The 21,272-nt window shown below is 53.5% G+C and overlaps 1 protein-coding gene across 1 annotated transcript; it reads right to left on the reverse strand.

Moving 5' to 3' along the window:
* Positions 1-2,763: 2,763 nt before the first annotated feature.
* Positions 2,764-20,516, reverse strand: RND2 (Rho family GTPase 2). Its single transcript, XM_056863333.1, has 5 exons — positions 20,415-20,516; positions 19,889-19,976; positions 7,263-7,372; positions 5,109-5,243; positions 2,764-3,031 (listed from the first exon to the last, which is right to left on the reverse strand). Exons 1-5 carry the CDS (start codon positions 20,514-20,516, stop codon positions 2,783-2,785), a joined length of 684 nt encoding a protein of 227 aa, XP_056719311.1. The 3' UTR covers positions 2,764-2,782.
* Between the last annotated feature and the right edge of the window lie 756 nt (positions 20,517-21,272).

A 21,272-nucleotide genomic window follows, 5' to 3' on the forward strand; every position in this document is an offset into this window, starting at 1 on the left:
AGGCAGAGAAAACGGGCCCTCTGTTCTCCAGCCCAGCAGGCAGACAATGGTGCCATTGCAAAGGCACGGGGGGGGGCTGGCCAGGGAACAGCCCCCTATGCCAGTGGAAGGGCACCCAGCCCACCACCCTGGGAGAGGGAGGCTGCACAGAGCAGTTCACTCCCTCAGGAGGAAGCCCGCACTCACACTCTGGCTGAAAACCCTGAGGCCTTAAGTGGTATAATGGGGTGGGGGGCAGGGGGCGGGAGAGAACCACACAGCACCCTGGGGATTACTGAGGCACACGCTCAGAGCGTGCGTTTCTCATGTGTCCAGACCAAACCCAAATGCTGGTTCAAAGTAAGACTCAGAGAAGCAGCACCTGCTAAGGTCAGAACCAGAACTCCCAAGCTCCCCCCCCCGCTTGCCCAGAGTTTAGCCAGAGGCAGTAGGGTTGCCAAGTGCCAGGTGGTGGCGGGCAACCCCCTGCCAATCCACCTGGCTACCCGCCGACCAACTGAGGGTCGGCGGGCAAGGTGTGCACGCGTGCCTGCCCGAGGCGATACAACACTTCCGGTTTACACTTGGAAGCCCTGCATCGCAAGGGGCCGTTTACGTAAAAGGCCTTGTTGCGATGCAGCACTTCCGGGCGTAAACTGGAAGTGCTGGGATTGTGTTGGCGCAGCCACGCGCACACACAATCTCACCTCCACCCAAAAAACCTCCCGGCGGAGCAGAGGACCGACCTGGTAAGCCTACGGAGGCAGGGCTAGGTTGCAGGCCCTGGAAGAGACGAAGGAACGTCTCAGTTGGCAATACGCCCATTTCTCTTGGAACTGTAGATGGCGAGGCTGCCCCTTTCGTGCCCAGAGGAATGGCTTCTAGGTCGGCTGCAGCCCCAGAACCAGCCCTGTGCAGAAACTGACTGCAGCTTATGGCTGCACAGAAAAGTCCCCAGCGGTGCTGAGGGAAGAGAGAGAATGCTGTGCTGAAAGGTAACAGGCCTCCATTTTAGGAAAAATGCCCCTTACCTGACTAGAGAGCCAGTGTGGTGTAGTGGTTAAGAGCAGTGGAGTCTGATGTGGAGAACCGGGTTTGATTCCCCACTCCTCCACATGAGCGGCGGAGGCCAATCTGGTGAACCTTAGGCTAGTCACACACTCTCAGCCTCACCTACCTCACAGGGGTGTCTGTTGTGGGGAGGAGAAGGGAAGGTGATTGTAAGCTGGTTTGATTCTGCCTTAAGTGGTAGAGAAAGTCGGCATATAAAAACCAACTCTTCTTCTTCTTCTAAGCCCATAAATGCTTTCCCCAGGTGCAACAGAAAAGTTGTACTGCCAAGTCCCTCGGGATCTTCCCTGCTGGGACACCAGAAGCTCCATCTCTCCCCCACACACACACATACAGCAAATGTCAGCTTGAACGTGGCGTCCTGGCTCTGCCAGGGCTGTTCTTGAATGCTAATGGGACTTGCCATCCCCCCCCCCCCACACACACACATTTAAATCAAACTGAGTCCTCTCAGGGGGAAATTTAAGGGAATGCTCCTTGGTACAAGATCTAACAATCTTGCCCTTGGTTATGGCAGCTTCCAATGCCTCAAAGGAGGACAAGGAAGAAGAAACTTCAGCTACAGACAAGTCTGAAGAAACCCCCCCCCCGCCAAACTCCCAAAGTGTATCTTTTCAGAGACCCCCACCAATCAGCACTGTGAATGGGTGGGGGAGAGAGACAGAAAAGCACCACCCAGACTTCTCTGGTTTGTAATTACGATTTATTGACTACCGGTGGCACAGACAACTGCGCTACCCTCTTCTCCCCTTTGCGGGTGGGGGGAGGGAGAGAACCAAATCAAAAGCAACCAGCTGGCTCTTCGGCACCATCACACTGCAGCAGTCAAAAGCGTTGGAAGCAAGGAGAGGCCGGGCAGGGGAAGAGGGGCCCACGGCACCGCCCTGGCACAGCACCGTGGGGGTGAGTGGCTCCTCAGCCCCCGTGGCTTCTGGGGAAGCAGACAAGCGACGACGTAGGAGTCATGCAATGCAGTGCGGGGAGGGGGTCCGCTCTAGCAGACATGGCTTCGGAGGAGGGACAGGAAAGAGAGCGCTAACCTCTCGGCTTCCACCGGCCCAGCAAAGGGCTTCTTTCTCCGAGGCATTCTCCGCCTGCAAGGATGGCTGCGGAGGGCTCAGCCGCCTCAGGGTCTCCGCTCTGTTTTGTCCTTCGCCATTCCCCTCTCTCTCCCCCACCGAGGGAAACTCATTTTGTCTTCCACTCCCCTTTATACTATGACTGACCTGAAGTGGGAGCCCCAGCCCCACATCTCAACGGCGCATACATTTCAGCGACACACACACACAGGCTTGCATACACAAAATGCCATGCACATTACAGTCTGCCATACACTAGCGCTGGAAAGACACCAGGCAGCTGGTTGCCTGGACACCGAGACACGGGTGGCTCACGCTAAGACCCTGGAGTGTTTTCCTTCCCTCTGTGCCACCTACTATGATGAGCTCCTTCCTTCTGCTACCTGAGCAATTCTGGGTGCTGTGCAACAGTCACGCCCCCCCCCCCAAGACGTTTCCACGGGACGTGTTGCATTTGTGACTTCAGGGACAAGGCACAGCCCTTCCTGCCCAGCCCACCACATGGTGGGGGGAAGGGGCGCTGAGGAAAGCGGCCCTCAGCCCTGCGGCCATTTCCTTGACAAGAAGAGATGAACGGGACACACAACGCTGGAAGATTCATCCCCTCAGATTCATCCCCTCAGATTCATCCCCTCAGGGGGTCTCCTCTTCTCTCACATCAGCAAGCAGCTCTTGGCGCGGTCCTTGCGGATCTCGGAGTCAGTCAACAAGTCCGTCCGGCCAGACATCTGTGAGACCCGTTTCAGCCCCCGTTTGGAGTTGCTGCGCTTGAGGTGCTTGTGCATACGGTTGATGGAGGCCAGGGTGGTCACGTGGAAGACGTCCCGGACGCTGTTCTCCGACACCTTGGAAGAGCATTCCACGTACGCCACGGCACCCAGCTGCCGAGCCAGCAGACTGCCCTGGGGGAGAGAGGCACCGGAATGTCACTCCTGAATCCCCCTGCAGCCGTGGGCCTTCTCCCCCTCATTTGCCATCTCCTACCTCCCTCCGGATGCCAACCATGGTTGGAATGCTTGCCAGCTATTGCAGGGACTGTGCCGCAACAGATGCTCTCAGCCCCGCCTCACCCCCACCGGCAGACACTGTTACTGTGAGCAGCCGATGGAAACCTCTTCCAAGGAGGCGACTCTGGCACCCTTAAAAACACTGGGGGAAGGGGCCAGTCCGTAAAGTAAAACACATCTATGTAAAGTGCTGTCAAGTCGCCGCCGACTGATGGCGACCCCGCAGGGTTCTGAAGGAAAGAGACTAACAGAGGTGGTTTGCCAGGGCCTTCCTCTGCACAACATCCCTGGCATTCCTTGGTGGTCTCCCATCCAAGTACTAACCGGGGCTGACCCTGCTTAGCAACAAGTTCACAAGAGGGGCTCCCAATCGCCCTCCCCTGCCACTGACGGGGGTGGGTGGGAGTGAGGCGAGTCCCTGCAGGGCATCGGTGGCCTTCTCACTGGGCAGTCTCAAAACATTCGATGGGGTGGGGGCTTCTCCACCACTCCGGAACTCGACCCTTATCTCCCGTCTGCGATTCCTCACCCATACAAGTGCTTGTTTTGAAAACTCTATTAAAGGTTCCAAAATCTTCACCACAACAGGAGAGGATGTTCCCAAAGGACACAATATTTTACAGACCAAATAAGGTATACATGGAAGACAGACCCTAGAACATGTCTCTGGCCTTGCTAGCCCCCCCACCCCAGCCCCCTCTGCTGAAAGCCAAGCTCTTCTCAGGTGGCTCCACTGGTGAAGGAATTTGCAGCTCTTCGTTCTTGTCATTCTTCCACTGTTCAGAAGCCTTTCTTATCATCAGACGAAGCTTCATTAATCACAAGGCTACGGGCATTTACATTTGCAAAGTGCAACAATTGATTATTTAGCCAGAAAAGGGTTGGGAACAGGTGGGCAGTGAGGGGCTTCCCCAAGAGGGTTGGGGCTACTTGGGGCCCTGGGGTTTAGAATCCAGTCAAAATTACTGTAGTAACATTTTGGCACAAATGACTCATGTGGGGTCTTTGCTGTTTCGAGCTATGACACACTTCTCCCCCAATCAGGCCACCAAGTCTCTTGCTCGGGCCCCAAGAATCACATTTGGGGGCTCATTCTCAGGACAGCCCGCTGAAATGTTAGGGCTGCAAACTGCCCACATGCTTGAGGCCATCTTGTACGATTTCAACAGATGCCTGCTTATGGTAACTACAGCCTGTGTACATTGGAAGCAGGAGGCACTACCTCACAAGATTGTTGTGAATGTAAAATGGAGGAGGGCAGACTGGTGCTTGCCACCTTGAGCTGCTTGGAGAAGGGCCAGATAAAAATGTAAAACAGAACAAGCAAGCCAGCTCAACTACATTTCACATTTAGCACACAGCTATTTTAGTAGGGTCAACAGTCCATCATACCTTTCCTGCTGCCCACTTTTTCCTGATGTTTTTAAAAGTGGGTGGAGCCAGGTGGGGTTTTTGCCCATTGGAGTTTTGATTGGTTGTACAGATTTTTTAAAAAATGCTGCTCTGGCAGCAGCTGCCACTGCAGCACCAGTGTGGATGAAGGTCAGCCGCAGCAGCCATTTTGTGGCTGGCTCCTCCTCCTGAGGCAGTCGTTTAGTGGCAGCCATTTTGTGACTACGCCCAACACACTGCGGCCCAGTTGGGGACCCCTGCCCCACAGCTTTCAGCAAAAGAATGTGTGCTCAAGTACACATGGTGCACTCAAACTCTCACCTCCTCCCTGGCCGAGGACTTGTTTCTCAAAGAAGGGAAGCTGGGGCTCAAGCCGGCCTGGAACCCACAGCCTCTGGCACTGTGGCCCCTTCCCCTAATCTAAGGTGTGGTTGGGCAGACAATGGTTACCCAACTGTGAGAGAAATACACTCTGCGCCTGCTCAGAATCACCGTTATTCATCTTGGAGCTAGCTCTACCACTGGCAAGGGGCTGCAGGGCACAGCGTGAGTGAGCCCCCATGCTCTGATGAATACACACCTGCTCATGCGTGACAGGGATAAGGCGCTGTTTGGAGAGTTCTCGCAAAGTGTTCAGGTCAGTGCGCATGTCCAGTTTGCATCCCACCAGAACCACTTTGGCACTGGGGCAGAACTCCTGTGTCTCCCCCTGCCACTGCAAGAAGGCAGAAAGAAAAGGAGATTAAAACCGTTGGCAGCAAAGGGGCCGGCTCAATCAACCCGCTCTCCTGCCCTTTATTGTGCTGGACGCGTCCCTCTGCAACGTTCTTCTTCTTTAAACGGCAACATGAGGCGCCCCTGCGAACAGTGCTGATCTGATGCTACAGTCCCTAAGCCAGCAGCCATGCGGAAAACCAACATCCAGACTGGGAGGCCGTGTCCGGCAGTACTTGGCATGTAAAAAGAAGACTTTACTCTTTACAAAATGTAGTCATAAGCTGAAATTTCTATTGCGTCCTTCCAATGACACCTTCTTTTAAAAAAATCTTTGTACAGAGCCTACCTTTGTACATTGATAATAATAATCCTGAATGTGCAGAGACTGGGCCCCATGTTACTCAGCAATGAATACTCAGCTGCTTCTACCTGCTCAGAGGCACTGCTGATGCCACGGTGTGCCTTCCATGATTTCACCCCACCCTGCAGCCAGAGTGCAGACGCTGGTTCTGGCCACATCATTTAGTATCCTGAGATTTCTCACTTTGTCTTTGATGCAGCCTTCCCAGATGAAGTTTCTAGCCTGGAAGGCCACAAAGGCTTGAAGGGCAGGATTTCCCCTCATCAGAGGGCTGCCGTTCTCCTCCCCATTACTAATAGAAGCAGAATAAATCATGCAAAATTAGCACACTTAGGGAAGTTTGCTGGTTTGTATGACTTGTCCTGGTTTCAGAATTCTAGGGCAGATTTTAAATCACCTTGCTGGTTCTCCTGAGCCCTGGTTTTGTAGAAATCGAGATGGTAGGGAAAGGGGGAAATCTCTCTGTGACTTCCCCTCTCTCCTCTGGCATCACACCTGCTTGTCTGAAGCTTCTGGGAACCCTGCTCCTGTCCTTTCTGCATTCAGTGGGCAGAAAGAATGACCTCTGGCCTCTCTCCTCCCCCCCACCTCAGCCCAGGGGCAACAGGGGCTCCTCTTTCAAGCCTCCCAAGGCCTGATCCCAGTTTCTCCTGGCCCCCACAACCCTGTGCCCTGTAGGGAACGCTGCTAGAAAGATACGTCCAGGTGGAGGACCACTCATCAAGCCCCTGGACACAATACACACTCTCCCAAAGCCTTTGGGAGGAATTCAGCAGCCCTGGCTGGAAGGAAACAGCCCAGCCGCCAGGCCAGGAACCATTCGCTGGAGGTGCAACCCAGGGGGCATGCCTGATTTAAAAGCCCCCTGCAATTTTTAGGACCCCCCTTCCCAAGTCCACCCCAGGCCCTGGGTCTGCAGCTGGAGGTCAGACAAGATTTTGGGGGAAGGGATTCCAGGCCCAAGCTTGAGCCTCTGTACCATTTTCTTTCCTTTTTTTAAAGAGGTAGTATCAACTAATGCGTGAAGCTGCCTGACGCCAAATGAGACCCTCGGTCCGGCTCTCCAAAGTCTCAGGCAGAGGCAAGAGCCACCCCACAGAAAAGCCTGGGGCTTTGGTCCTCCCAGTCCAAGTAAGCGAGGCTCTTCCACTCGCTCACCAGGCACATCACGCGCTTTGGATGACGGCGGCCAAAATCCACCGCTGAATCTGTGCAACGCCGAGCATGTCGGGCTGGGGCTCAAGCAGCGCTGGGCTTGGCACCTGAAAGCCGCTCTGCTCGTGCAGGTGGATGGCATCTGAGGGCCAGGAGCCCCGGCCTGCAAGTTGCTCTCAAGCAGCCCCCAGTTCAAATTCCCAGGAACCAGAAGGGCCCTCTCGGACAGCACAGTGGAAGCCAGTCAGCCCCACAACTGTGGTTCAGCATCAACTAGAGCCCCTGCTCACTCCCAGATGTTCAGGGTGGAAACCACTGGTACTCTGCCCCAGCGGTGGCATGGAAGATTCTGCCGTTAGTGGATCGAAACACCTCTGGGTCCAACCGAGCGAGTCAGGGAGTTATGAAAAAATGCCTTTGCCCTCCACTCCACTGAAATACTAGGTTGTCCCCCCACCCCGACCCAGACAACAACATTTCAACCACACCATCAAATGTCACCTTTTTGAGGACGCTGTCGAGGGTTTCGGGACGGCTGATGTCAAAGCAGATGAGAACAGCGTCTGAATCAGGGTAGGCAAGAGGGCGCACGTTATCGTAGTACGTTGAGCCTGTAGGAGAGACAGGCACCTTTAGAGGAAATGCAGCATTTGAACTCAGAATTATCTCTAGATAGTACGCAGAAAAAATCCAAACACAAAGAGGAGCTGAAACACAATTCCAGACACAGGAGATACATTTTTGAAATTAAGAGTCTGGAAATTCTGAAGCTTTAAAATTGATTCTGCAAAACTTAAGTCTTGCCAATAGATATTTTCCAGTATTAATGTGACTATTTTAACACAGTATACCCAAGATTTTGCTGGGTTGTTTTTAAGCTCGTAAACCTAAGACCAACCTGAATTTGGAAGGGTGTTTTTAAAAGGTATGTGTCAGATTTGAGGACTGGGTAAATCTGGAGGGGAGGGGCTGCATAAATTTGCTTGAGTTACTGAAACCAATCCTGAAGCATCGTGCCGCTATACCTCCAACTGCGCCAGAGAGTGATTGACAGCTGCCCCATGCCACTCCCCCCCCCCGCCCACATCCCTCCTCAGCCTGAAAACCAGGCAACACATTTTCTTTGAAAAGCTCACTACATACTTTGGCAACCAGAAGTTCGCACCTCTGTTTGCTGAGGTAACATTACTACCAAAGGGGGATTTGTAGCAGGTCTGCATTCTGGGAGACAGCAAAGCTCTTGGTGTGGGGCTGAGGGCTCGCTGCAATTCACAGCCCCCCTGTAGCCCCCAGTCCAAGAACCACAGAGCTGTGGGACTCTAGAAGCCCCCTCCCCACCCCAGCCTTCCAAAGGTCAACCCAGACCCCAGCTTGCTACTTGCAAAGGGGGGCTGGGTTGCTCCGCAGGTGTGCTCACCTCAAAAAGACCCACATGCAAATTTCATCCCTGTCCACACCTGCAGCTTAGAGGTGTGTGGATGAGAGTGTGCACAAGCAGAAGAACTGTTTGCAGCGGCAAGCGCAGCCCTGCTGAGAACGAGTCTGCCACCCGGCACAGGCAAGGGGCAAAGCTTGGGTTGCCAACTCCGGGTTCAGAAATACCTGGAGATTTTAGGGGTGGAGCCTGAGGAGGGCAGGATTTGGGGAGAGAAGGGGCTTCCATGGGGTATAATGTCATAGAGTCCCCACCTTCCAAAGTGGCCATGTTCTCTGGGGGAACTGATCTCTGTCGCCCGGAGTTCAGCGGTAATAGCGGGAGATCTCCAGCCACTGCCTGGAGGTTGGCAACTCTAGGAAAAACTCACAGCAAAGAAAGAGCCTGGAGTTCTTTTGAAGGGAGTCTTCCTCATGGGAGAAGCTTGAATGACAAGGGTGAAGGAAAGACAGACAATTCTGTATCTTGAATCTTTGGAGAATTACTCTGCCTTTTCTCAGAGCACCCAAGGTTTTTTATTAAGGATATTACAATTGATAGCAAAGGTCAGGCAGTAATTATACAATGGAACTTAGGCAAGGCATACCACAATTAATGATTAATAAGATCAAAAGGAAAGAGAGACAATGACACATTCCATCTTGAAGTCAGCATCCTTAGAGCAAACACTGGCTGTCTGTTACATAGGATGAGTGGATTAACAGAAGCTAATCCCTTTAAGGTTGCTATACTGGGGTGAGCAGGTGACCAGTACAGAAAGTGAACTTTGACCGGGAGCTTTCCATAGACCCAGAATTTGTTGTAATCAATATTTCAATATGGCAAGAATCAGGGTTCTGTGGAACCAATATTAAAATGGCGAGGGTGTGCCCAACCGCCAATTAATAATTTGGCTTCAAAAATCCCTACACAAGGGGACCTTGTTGATGCGGCCCCATCCCTCTCCTTCATCTCAAAGGAACGTGACCGGCTGTACATTTCCAACAGGTCTCAATAGCTCCAAAACCGGTGCCAGTGCCTGAGGCGTTTCCTGATGAGGGGGGAACACCCTCACGGGCAGAGACTGCAGAGGAGGCAGCCCCAGGACGGCCACATGCGCTGGACCCCTGGCTCACACGGGCCTTTCACAGCGCATCTTCCCACTGCCCCCTCCTAGGCTGGCTGGACGGGTGGCCCAACAGCCTCAGAGTACAAACGAAAGCAGGAAAGCCACTGCCCGACAGGAAGCAACCAAGGCAGTTATGGCAGAGCTCAGCCCGGCAGGAGAGTCCAGGAGGCCCCGCCACTGAACCAGCGAGGAAATAAAGAGAAGCACCTGCAGCAGCTCTATAGCCAAGAGGCCCCGGCACAATGAAATCCAAGATTTTATTTTTATTGAAGTCACCTGTTGCAAAAAAAGTTCCCAAAACAAGACAAAATACAACACCATATAATCAATAAAAGAAGTTAACAGAAAAATCAAACCAGAGCAGCACATCCTAAATGTGGCACGCCCACGAAAAAGAAGCAGGAACTTTATATATAAGCTCAATTGTTTTGACCAGATGCTTAAAACGTAACAAAGAAGCTGCCAGGCAAACCTCTCAGGTGAGGGCAATCCAGGACTGAGGAGCCAACACAGAAAAAGTCCCTCCCATGCTCCAGGTGGGGGCACCCTCAACGGACCCTCCAAAAAGTCTCTTACAAAGGCTGGGCATATCCACGCAGGGGCTGCTGGGCCAGAACCAACGACCCCCTAAGCCAAGCACAGGCACCCGGGCTCTTTTACAGATGTGCTGCCAGCTCCTACGAATGGCACCCCCCCTGCCAGCCCAACTATTTAAAAAGATGGCATCTGAGTATACAGTTATCATCTTTTGCTCTCTCAACAGCGCTGTGAAGCAGTCAGGTGACTCCTCAGTATAAGCCACATAACTAATAGTGGGATTGGGCTCTAGACATTCTGCATATGTTCAGAGGTTTGCTCTTTACACAATCCAGAGCTGAGATCTAGCACTGAAAACAGACTTGAGAGCTAACCCTAAATGTGAGGTTCCCTCTCACCACATCAGCCCCATACTTTAGCCCACCATCCCAAATTCAGCAGCAAACTGTTTGGCTCTTCCACCGCCTTCAAGGCCACCACTGAGGTGAAAAAGAAAGACCCACCACCACCACCACCCACAACACACAAACAGAATGGTATTTTTGCATGAAAATAGGCACGATATTGTCTTCATGCTGAAACTTGCCAAGACAGAAATAAAAGCAAATATTTTTTTTAAAAAAGATTTTTAAACTGCTGCCTGAAAAGCTGTCAGGGAATGAAAGGGGCCGGAATGGCAACTTTCCCAAAGTCCTTTCACCAAGAGCATCTGGGCCAGCCCCCAGCACAGGCCTGGGAAACAGCCCCCGCATTGTCTGGGAAACACAAGGCAGCCTGGATTTCCCAGAGGGGGGTGGGGAGACACCAAAACAAAAACTCCCCAGTCCTACAGCAGCACAGGCCTGGCCAGCTCACCACAGACCGGCTGCCAGAACTCACCAGAGTTGGCACCCAGCTGCCAGGGCACAAAAGTGCCCCCTAGGTGTCTCAGTCTAATAAGAACACTGGCCAGGGTCACAGAGGTAGGTTGGGGGAGACCTCCTGCTTAAAGCACACAAAGAAAGACAAGAGAACTTCAAAAGGACCACAAAAGGCCCCAAAGAAAGAGAACCGCAAAGAGCAGATGTGCGCGTGACCAGTCGGCAAGTGCCACATCACGACTCTGCCAGGAAAAATGGGTGCAGAACCACTGGATGCCGCTTGGCATGTTTGTGAGGAGTCCCACCCCTACCGCCGTCTGGCTTCAGTTCTCGTGGGGGGGGGAGGCAAAGCTGGGAGAACACAGGCAGGCCGTTATCAGGAATCAAGCAAGATTCTGCTGCACCACAGAGACTCAACGGATGCTTCTCAGGAGGGAAGTCTGATCACCTGCCACTCGGGCCGGTCGAAAACCGGGAGCTGGGTTTTGGACAGGAAGTTCGTGGCTGTTCGACAGGCTGCTTCAACCCTCCCTAACGGTACAGCAGAGCACAAGCAGCTTTTTGTGCACGCATGGCCCTGCAAATCCTCATGGGAGGATTTGCAGGATGCACAGTTTTGGAAAAGAATAATGCAAAGCAGGCCTTCAAATTGTTTAGAGCCAAACCAGGCAAACCCAGTGGCAGGCTCACAGCTGAGCATGAGAAATTCTACTCTTGAATATGTTCAATGTGAAATTCACAGCACCTGTAGGCCAACCATCCTATACTGGTTCCAGAGACCCCATGCTGACACAGAAGACCCAGCCAACCATTACTGGTACAACAGGTGGACGCGGCTGGCTGCGCTGTCGATGCCGCCTCCTTTGCTCCCCGTTCGCAAAGTCTAAAGAGCCCTGGAGGCCCCTCCGTGCACCCGGCACAGAAAGAAATGTGCCACGTGCAGAACTGGCATCAGGTTGCCCAATGAAGTCTTCTGGAAGTTATGGTGTGGGCTGAAACAAAACTTCACACTATTCTCACATTTTGGGAGGTCAAACCTCAAGAATCTCCACGCTGAAACCAAAGATCTGTCAAAACTCCTCAGAAGTCACCATTTAGACGAGTCATCACTCCCCCTCCCCTCTTGCCCTTCACTCGGTGCTGTGAGGGGGGTACTGCGGGGGTGGGGAGCTTCCAGTTTCCCTCCCACCCTGCTTTCACCAGCAGAAAGGCCGGGGGGGGGGGCTTCTGCCCCTTTACACTGGCTCCCGGGGAATGTGGAACCAGAGAAAAGGGGAGGTGGAACCATCACCCCTTCTCCTGGTGAAAGAAGTGGGAGGGAAACTGGAAGCTCTCCCCTCGCAGTACCTCCTCACAGCACCAAGCAAACGAGCGCTTTTTAAGGCATGTACCGCCATGCATGCCTGACTGCAAGTCTGGTTGTGTACCTGCAACCCAGTGTATCTTGATATATTCTGTAATATTTTGTATACTTCAATAAAACTAAAAAAAATGCATATCGTGTTAGATGAGCTGTTAGACTCATCTTTCTTTCATTTAACAGTCAAGGCACTGCGATGCCCCTTCCATTGGCAATGAAAACCAAGAGCTGCAAGCCAAGAAGGTACCACATCACAGGCATCACCAGAGAAATAAAATCCAGCAACTGATGGAGAGACTTTGTTGGCACCCCATTACCCTTTTATGTACCCAAAAGGTAATAATTGGTGGTCCAAAATTCCAGACGTGGGGATTTTGCACACGCTGAGCAGAGCACTTTTTACAATGCCAGGCACTTAGCAGAGTGAAACCCTTTTCTGTCACTCTGAGAACAGTAGTAGTTTTACCAGCCTCCAGGCCCTAGCCCCCAAAATGGGGAAGAAGCAACAATTACACACATGTGTGTATGCATGAGCCCATGCACGCGCGCACACACAATTTTCCATCTGAGAGTCTATTTGCTGCCTTATCATCTACTTTCTTTCCTCTACCCCCACTTTCCCCAAGATGGGGTTATCAGACGCTGCAAGTTCCCACACTAAAAGCTTGCCGAACGGAAGAGCCAAAGACGTTTCCCCATATCTGGCATTTTTCCAGAAGGATGCCATTCTAAATAAAGATGCTTCATCCAGTGCCTATTTGCTTTGAAAGACAGACAGGGAGGCCCAGTCTTCGGCCTCCCTCTAATCCCACAAGTAGGAGGCCTCGGGAGCAGCCAGTGATAACAGGGGAGGAGCGAGGATGCTACGCATTCTTGACAGAAGTCATTTTTTCTTGTCACCACTTCACATGGTCCAGGTCTTAAATGTCCCATTAAAAAAGGGGGGGGGCATGGAGACCCAATTGACAGCCTGGTTCCTGACAAGTCTCTGCTGAAAGCCACACTCATGCATAACTTTTTTTACTGAAAGAAACCCTTCCGCCTCTGCCTCTCCTGTTGGTGTTTCCCATTTGTATTGGTTTGCTAGCCAAGTGAAGCCTCAGCTCGGGCCCCCACAGAGACCCCCCCCCCCACACACACACACCAGAACTCAACCTTGGCCCTGCTATCACCACCAGCACGTAGCAAAGAACAGAGAGAAGTGAACAATGAAGAAAGTGCCTCTGAGCATGTGCAGGATACTTCTCTCTTGCCACAGAAGCTGCCCATCCAACCTGCACCCACCCCTGGCTACACACCCTCCTGAAGGCACTAGGAAGCACGAGGCCGCCCCGCCCCGCGGAGCTGCACCTCCCTTTACAGCCACTGCTGCTCTGGCTCATCTTCCCTCTGGGCCAGCACTTAGGCAGGAAGGCCCGACGGTCCAGCACACCTGGAAGTCAGGCCTTCCCACATGAAAGGCCCAGCATCAGACCCCCGGTATCTGCGAAGTTAAGGATCTCTAGGAAGGAAAGAAGGGCACGCTGCACATGCTGGGCAGCACTCTCCTCTTTTTTCCTTCACACAGTCCTGGAGTGGCCCGAGTCAAACTAAAACCTCACTGGGCCCTTTGGCAGCAGAGTGAGACCGGGGCGCATGCTCCGCTCTAATGTGCTCCCCCTCCCCCCAAAAGCTGTCCTCCCTCCCGGAGAAAGAGACGCCCACCCCTCTGCACCAACATCACGGTTTACATCCATCCTTCAGCACAGACCCTATCCAAACAGATTCAGCAGCTCTCTAATCCTCTGGGGGAAGCGGGAGAGAAAATCAATATGCCTCTTTGCCTGCCCAGGTTTCCTCACCAGTCTCTGAAGGGCACGGAGAACAGCAGAGGCTGGCCTTTCACTCTCGCTCCAAGCCAGTTGCTTGCAGAATACTTAGCAGGCTGCAAGGAGAAGCAGAGCAGGCACAAGAACCTGTTTCACTGGCCCAGCTGGGGCTTACACACAAGTGTGCAGGCTTCTGAGCTTCACAGAAGTCTTTGCTAGCCCCCTGAATGGCACAAATGCTGTCTCCGTTTTGCCTTGTGCTCCCAACAGTCTAGTCCAGAAACCAGGACTGGGGAAGCAGCTTTATCAAGTCATGCTTGAAAGCATACCTTTCAACCAAGGCTGCTCCTGTAAAAGGGCTTATTTTATCTACCGTCTTTTAATCTCCTATCCTTCGGCACAAACACCTCCGTGAGGCTGCCAGTGTAGGACCCTTCAGAACCATAGGAAGGGCCGTAGCTCAGTGGTAGAGTATCTGCCTGGCATGCAGAAGGTCCCAGGTTCAGTCCCTGGCATCTCCAGTTGAAGGGATTAGGCAAGTAGGTGATGTGAAAGATCTCTGCCTGAGACCCTGGAGAGTTACTGCCGGTCTGAGTAAACAATATTGACTTTGATGGTCCAAGGGTCTGATTCAGTATAAGGCAGCTTCATATGTTCAACCCCCACCCTACAGAACTAGGCTTTCACTCAGAGCCCTTCAGCCTCACCCACTGCCAAAACAAGGCCTGCGCATCTGGCACTCCACTCGTATGATTCTCCTTGTCTTCTTCCTCTGTTAAGCTTCAGCCTGTAAGTCTTGTGGGGCAGGGACTGGAGGTGTTATCATGGAAAGCATCATGTACCGTGACAGGGCAATATAAATAAAACATGAACGATGAGCTGGAATACCAAGCAGGGCCTCAAAAGGTAGAGGAAGGGGGCTGGTTTGTCCATACCTCCTAGCCTTACCCAACTCCCTTGGGTTTAGAAATGGAAAAGCCCAGAAATTTTTCTTCTTTTTTTCCTGAGCACTTTTTTCTCCAGAATTTAAATTTCTCCAGAATTTTCTCCAGATTTAAACAATTGGGAAATTTGGGAAGTAGTGGGGAGGGCCTCTTTTTCCCATTGTTTGGAATAAGTGAAATGCTTAAGATAAGGTTTAACTTGCTTAAAAATGCCTAGCATTAACATTTTTACATAAGACAGTAGACATATACAGCATATGTTTATGGACACATTTACTGTTCAAATGTGAATAATTTCGGCAGCAATATGCTGTGATGATGCGCTTGATGACCTGACCCGGACGGCCCCGGCTGGCCTGACCTCATCAGACCTCGGAAGCTAAGCAGGGTCAGCCTCGCTTAATACTTGGACGGGAGAAGACACAGAGGCAGGCAATGGCAAAACCATCTCTTGCCTTGAAAACCCTGCAGGGTCACCAGAGGTCAGCTGCGACCTGACGGCACTTTCCACCATCAGTGTGTTTGGTAATAATGATACATTATGGAGTGTTTTCATGGTGATAAAATATAACTTAATATTCAAAATATGTTGGAAATTCTACTGGCCACGACGGTATGAGACCGTTTCTGCCAAGATTATATACTCTCTTTCCTTTACTAGTAAATTTGTGTTCTAATTGCAACTCTTTTTTTTTCACCTCTCAGATGGCAAAAATTAAGATAAATGTGCTACGGTGTCATAGAATGCAGCAGTTTGCAGCTCTCTCTCAAGAACTGGTTATATTTACAATTTTGCTGGTAGAAAACCAAGGCATTTATACTTCTAAATTCCACAAATGTGTCAAGTGATACAATTTTATATGTCACCTGTTTCAAATGATGTATTTTATGTTGTTAAAGCAGCAAAATAAGTTTAGGTGTGCAAATAAGTATTGCATATCTTTCAACTTTTCCCAAAATCACCAAGGAAAAAAATATTATTTCCCCAACTGGCTTCAAATGTTCTGGAAATTTTACATCTTGACTTGAGTTGCATAGAAGCTTTATGTTTTTACCTAAATGCATAGCCCTCCTTCTAGACCCGGAAGGGGAGGTTGGGTCCCAGCATGTGTTCAGACTGAAGGGTGCCCCCAGTCAGGAAGACTCCGCTCAGAATAAAGAGCAGGGATGGGCACCCTACCACAGCTGCCTTTCCTGGGCCCAACACCTGTTGTGACTGGCCACTGGTGGCACAGGGCCAGAAAGCCTCTCCCGCTGGAAAACAGCCCCACAGTACAGAGTGGGTCCCACAGTGAGGAAAGTACATTCACAAGGAACATCCTATAGCAGAAGAGCCCAACTTGCATCTTAAAAGCTACAGGTAGGCAGAAAAATGTTAGTCAGGAAGAGGCTTACGGCATCCTCTATGTATGGGGTGGAGAATGGGATCATGCCGGTGAAGGGAAGAAGCAAGCCAAAGGATGTATTTACGGGGTGTGTGTGTGCTTGGGGAGACCAAACTTGGAAAGGCTCCCTGGCAGCTGGGCTTAGCTCTGAAAACTTGTTCAGTTTCATCTTGAACAAGAGAGTATGGAAATAGTGCCCTCTGAGCATGTGAGGAGGAGTAGAAGAAGAACAGGCTTTTATACCCTGCTTTTCTCTACCTTAAGGAGTCTCAAAGCAGCTTAAAATCAAGATTCCCTTCCTCTCCTCACAACAGGCACCTTGTGAGGTAGGTGAGGCTGAGAGAGTTCAGAGAGAACTGTGACTGGCCCAAGGTCACCCAGCAGGCTTCGTGTGGAGGAGCAGGGAATCAAACCCGGCCCTCCAAATTAGAGTCCACCACTCATTTGGAGGAGTGGGGAATCAAACCTGGTCCTAGATTAGAATCCGCTGCTCTTAACCGCTCCACCACACTGGAGTACAGAACTTTAAAGGAGAGCTGAGACTTGACCACTGATTAGCACTCAACCCAGAAAGAGTAGCAGAGCAACCAGCTCTTCCAAGATCCCATTCAAGGCTAGAACCTTGTTCTTTAAACAGCAACAAGGTTCCCTTGGGAATCTGAAGCTAGAGTCCCTAAGTCAGCAGCCATGCAGAAACCCAGCATTTACAAAGTGTCGTTGTACGCTAAAATTTCTATTGTGACCTTCAAATGATATGTTCTTTTAAAAGATCTTTGTACAGAGCCTGCCTGTATCAACTGATAACAATAACCCTGCATCCGCAGAGGCTGGTTCATGTTGCTGGCCAGGGGAGCTTTTGCAGCCACTACCCTGGCGGGGCTCTGCTCCATGGACTTCTTCTCTTTCTCCACCCCTCCTCCTTGCGATTGGCAGCCCTCTCAGCCTGTCCGGCGGCTGCTTGTCCCGCCTTGCTCCTTCTGCCTCCCTGCCTGCTGTGGTCCATCTCGGGCATCCGGATGCCACATCTAAGGTCTCCATCCCAGACTAGCGACCTTCTCAGTGGCCAGCCCAACAGCCAGCCAACCACCAGGCGGAAGGGGCACAGAGCCGGGCCCACCCGGCCCAGCGCTGCCTCCTCCGGAAGGGGTCCAGCCGACAGACTTGTTTCTGTTTCTCCCGCCCGGGAGGGTCCAGACCCACGCCTACCTGCGGGGCACAGACAGCTTTAAAACCACTGCAAGAGCAAAGCCTGCAACATCTTAAAACTTTCTAAACAGAATAAAAGGAGACAGAATTAGAACAGCTACTTCAAGTCTAAAAGAGGGCACACACACCCCATAGGTACACACACTTCTTAATCCCCCCAGGCTACCAGCCAAAGGGCAAACAGTTAAGCTGCCATCACTTTACCCCCGCCCCTCCTCGTGCCTCAAGGGTCAGAAATATTCTGCAGACAAATTGAAAAAAGTGAATAGGGGACCAGGGAGCAGGCTGCGCGATCAGCTGCGGCTGAACCAAAGGCTTCCGGGCACTGCTGTCCTGGAGGCCCAGAATGAACGGAAGAACCATAAACTAATTCTCTGAGTCTAGTGTGGTGCTGTGGTTTAGAGTGGTGGACTCTAATCTGGGAAACTGGGTTCAATTCCCCACTCCTCCACATGACACCTGCTGGGTGACCTGCTGGCCCTGAAAACCCCATGGCGTCGCCATAAGTCAGCTGTGACTTGAAGGTGTGCACGCACACACACACACAAGGGAAGGAGCCTTTAGGACTTGTTTTGCTTATGGCAGCATCACCCCTCCCCCCAATGCCAAACTGTGCTTGGAAGCGAGGGGACTTGTCAAGGCCATTTGGGACGTGGCCCGGATTGGGGGTTCTGTTGTGCAAAATCAAAACAGACCCGGATGCTGACCCGAGCGCCTGGCGTGTTCCTCAGCAGCAACCCTTTGGACCCTGGCCAGCCAGATGCTTTCAGAGGAACCCACCGGCATGTCAGGGACAGCCAGCCTCAGCTGACCTATGCCCAGCATTTCCAACCATCAGCACCCCAGGACAACAGCCGCTGATGGTCCAATCCCCCCCAGTCCTTGTTGCAAGGCTATTCGCAGGCGCTGGGATTATGAGGCATTTCCATGGCCCTTTTTGCCTGGCAGGATTTCCCAAGTCTGCATTATCCCTCACACGCACTCTCCACAATGCCTGGGCTTCTATTCGGCACTAAAAGACACTGGCGCTTTTTATCCATTTGTGCCCTTCTCTGGCTTCCCAGAGCAGAATTGTCTGGCTGCTTCCTCCTCCTGTGGCCGGGGGCTCCCCTTGCAGCCCAAGGAAGAGATGCTCCTTTCTCTTCCCCAGACAGAGGCGTCTTTCTGCCCCCACCCAAGAAGCCACCGGCCATTCGACCACAGCTGCAGCTGCACACAACGGAGCCCTTCACACCACTCCACAAAGCTGATGAGAGACCCCTGCCAAGGGACGGGCTTGGCGGTGCCAATTTCCAGGCTGCCAAGTGAATGAAGGCAGAGTAAGGGGGCACCGATGAGCCCTTCTCTCCACTGGCAACTTCTCTCTCACACAACGCCAAGGTCGAAGCGCTGGATCGGCAGCACCCAGGCCAGAGCGCAGTGGGGTTTCCTGGCAGGCCGGCAAACGTGAAGAAAGGCTCAGGGTGGTTTTAAAAATCAAAAGCACAATGAGAGAAGCGCTCAGCAGGCTAGGGGGAATCCAAGTTTGGCTTGGAGAACAGGCTCCAGAGACCTGGACAAAGTAAATCTTCCCCAGGTGCAAGCAAGAAAACCCATCAGAAGTAGAGCCGTCTCCACCCAGACATGGATCTGTGGCTCAGCTGGCTGCTGCGTGCTTTCCTGATCTCACCCTGGACCTTGCAAAACTCCTCCTCCTCCTCAAGTGCTTGCAGGAAATCATCCCACCACCAGCTATGAAGGTGCTGGCTGCAGAGATCTCACAGGCATGAGATGGTGGAGAGTAGCATCATGCTTCACAAAACAGAGACGTCCATGGGGGGGGGGGGAGCCAGGCAGGGCTCAGCCCCCAAACCTGTTCTTAACGTCAAGACTCAGCTCTGGAATTTGTGAGCTTTGGACCAAAACGAGGGGTTTAATTTGTACCAGGGCTTTCCTGGACACGGCCAGGGCTGAAACCCAGAAAGTGCAAAAGAAGGGGAGATTCACAGGCCCCGTCCCGTCTCTGCCCTCCTTCCAAGACGGTGGGGAAAGGGTCTGCAGACCAGAGGATGGGATTTCTGTGCAGAGGTGGAAGAAGGAGCACACTGAAAATCCTCATATGAATGTCGAATGCTACTCCTAGGGGTGTGTGTGTGGGGGTGTACCTGACCATTCTTTGTGGGGGTACAGAGGGGAAAGGTAGAACTACCGGGAGTCTGTTTCTGAGCATGTGCCAAGTGCACTCCCTCCAACTAAGCAACCCCAATCAGCCAGGTCCAAACGGCCACCTCTTCCTGTTTTTGAAGCAGTCCGGGGTGGCGGGGGTTCGCCCAGGGCCCAAGGGGCCCCCTCCCCTCTTTCTTTCAAGCAAACGCAACGGGCCCGGCCCTCCTTCGGCTGCGACAAGCAGAACTCAGCCGCGCGGGGGTTGCGGCAGCCCCCCAGCTCAAGCCCGCATCCCCCCCCAAAAAAAAACCCCGCAGACACGTGCAGGCGCTTCCTTACCTGAGGTGTCCCACATATTCAGCTCAATGCGCTGCTTGTCGATCTCAAAACTGGCCGTGTAGTTCTCAAAGACGGTGGGGGCATAGCTCTGCGGGGGGGGGGGGAGAGCAGAAGGCCTGACGCTGCGGTAGGAAGGGAAGCCGCCCCCTCCCAGCCGCCCTCTCCGAAAGCAGCCCAGCGCAAGGGGCCTGCCCGGCTCAGCCCCCCCCCACCTCCCAGTCCCTCGCCCCTTCCTCCAAGCATCCGCACTCAGGGCGGCGGCGGCGGCGGCGTGGGGGGGGTCTCTCCTCCCAACGGAATGTGCCCCCCAAGCCCGGCTGCCCTCCCCCCGCCGGCTGCCTCGCCCGCCCCCAAGTTTTCCTAACCCCCTCCCCGGTGTCCAGATCCCCCAGCGCTTTGCAACCAACCAATGCCGCTTTGGGTGTGTGGGGGGGTGTCTCCTGCAGCCCGCCCCCCCCCCGCCTGCATGCACGCACGCAGGCACGCATTGCGGCGGTGCCCCCTCCGCCCCCAGCCCCCGACCCACCTCGGGGTAGGCATCCTTGGCGAAGACGTGCAGGAGCGCCGTCTTGCCGCACTGGCTGTCGCCCACCACCACGATCTTGCAGCGCGCCAGCGGGCTCTCCATGGCAAGGCGAAGGCACTGGCAATGGCCAAGGCAAAGGCGCCCCCTCCCCTACCAGCCCCGGCGCGGCGGCGGCAGCCCCGGCATCGCTCCGTCCCCCCCGTCGGGCGGCGGCGGCTCCTCCTCCCGTCCCGCCCCGCCGCGCCCCGCCGCCCTCCTTGGCCGGCAGCCCCGGGCGGCCCGGCGACGCGCTCCGGCTCCCAGCTGCGGGCTTGGGCCGCCCTCCTGCAGCGAGACGCCCCCCGCCCCGAGGAGGAGGAGGGCGGCCCGAGCCCGCAGCTGGAGCGCAGCGCGTCGCCCGGCTCTTCCTCGCGCTGCCCAGCCAGAGGGGCACGGCCGCCGCCCCGGGCTGGTCCCTGGCGCTTGGCTCTTGCCGGGTCTGCCTGCCTGCGGAAGAAGAAAGAGTCGCCAGGCGAGGATTTCGGTCCAGACGGCGAGAGAGGCGCCCGCCGCCTCCCTCGCGGGGCCGGTTTTCTTTCCGGCCCCGGGAGGGAGCTCCGCGCGCTGCTCCTTCCCTTCGGACGCGGCTGCTCGGGCGGACCTCTGCACGCGCGCACACGTGCGTCGAACTCGCCCCTCGCTGGCTGCTGGCCGCCTGCCTCGACCTCGGTACCCTTGCTTAACCCAGATATGCTGGCAGCTCGACTTAAAATGAAAAACCATCCCCCGAAGCTGAGGAGTCGGGTATTACTAGGGTTGCCAAGTCCCTCTTCGCCACCGGCAGGAGGTTTTGGGGGCGGAGAGGGACTTCAATGCCGT

This window comes from Euleptes europaea, chromosome 18 (genome assembly GCF_029931775.1).
Source record: "Euleptes europaea isolate rEulEur1 chromosome 18, rEulEur1.hap1, whole genome shotgun sequence".
Taxonomy (NCBI): domain Eukaryota; kingdom Metazoa; phylum Chordata; class Lepidosauria; order Squamata; family Sphaerodactylidae; genus Euleptes; species Euleptes europaea.

Bases quoted from the DNA above. Each gene is read 5' to 3' on its own strand.
- RND2 (XM_056863333.1), bottom strand. From the start codon at position 20,516: ATGGAGAGCCCGCTGGCGCGCTGCAAGATCGTGGTGGTGGGCGACAGC. The intron at 7,373-19,888 runs GTAAGGAAGCGC...TCTCTCCTACAG, and splicing joins GAATATGTGGGACACCTCAG to GCTCAACGTACTACGATAAC. The intron at 3,032-5,108 runs GTGTGTATTCAT...TCTCTCCCCCAG, and splicing joins TCCCTGTCACGCATGAGCAG to GGCAGTCTGCTGGCTCGGCA.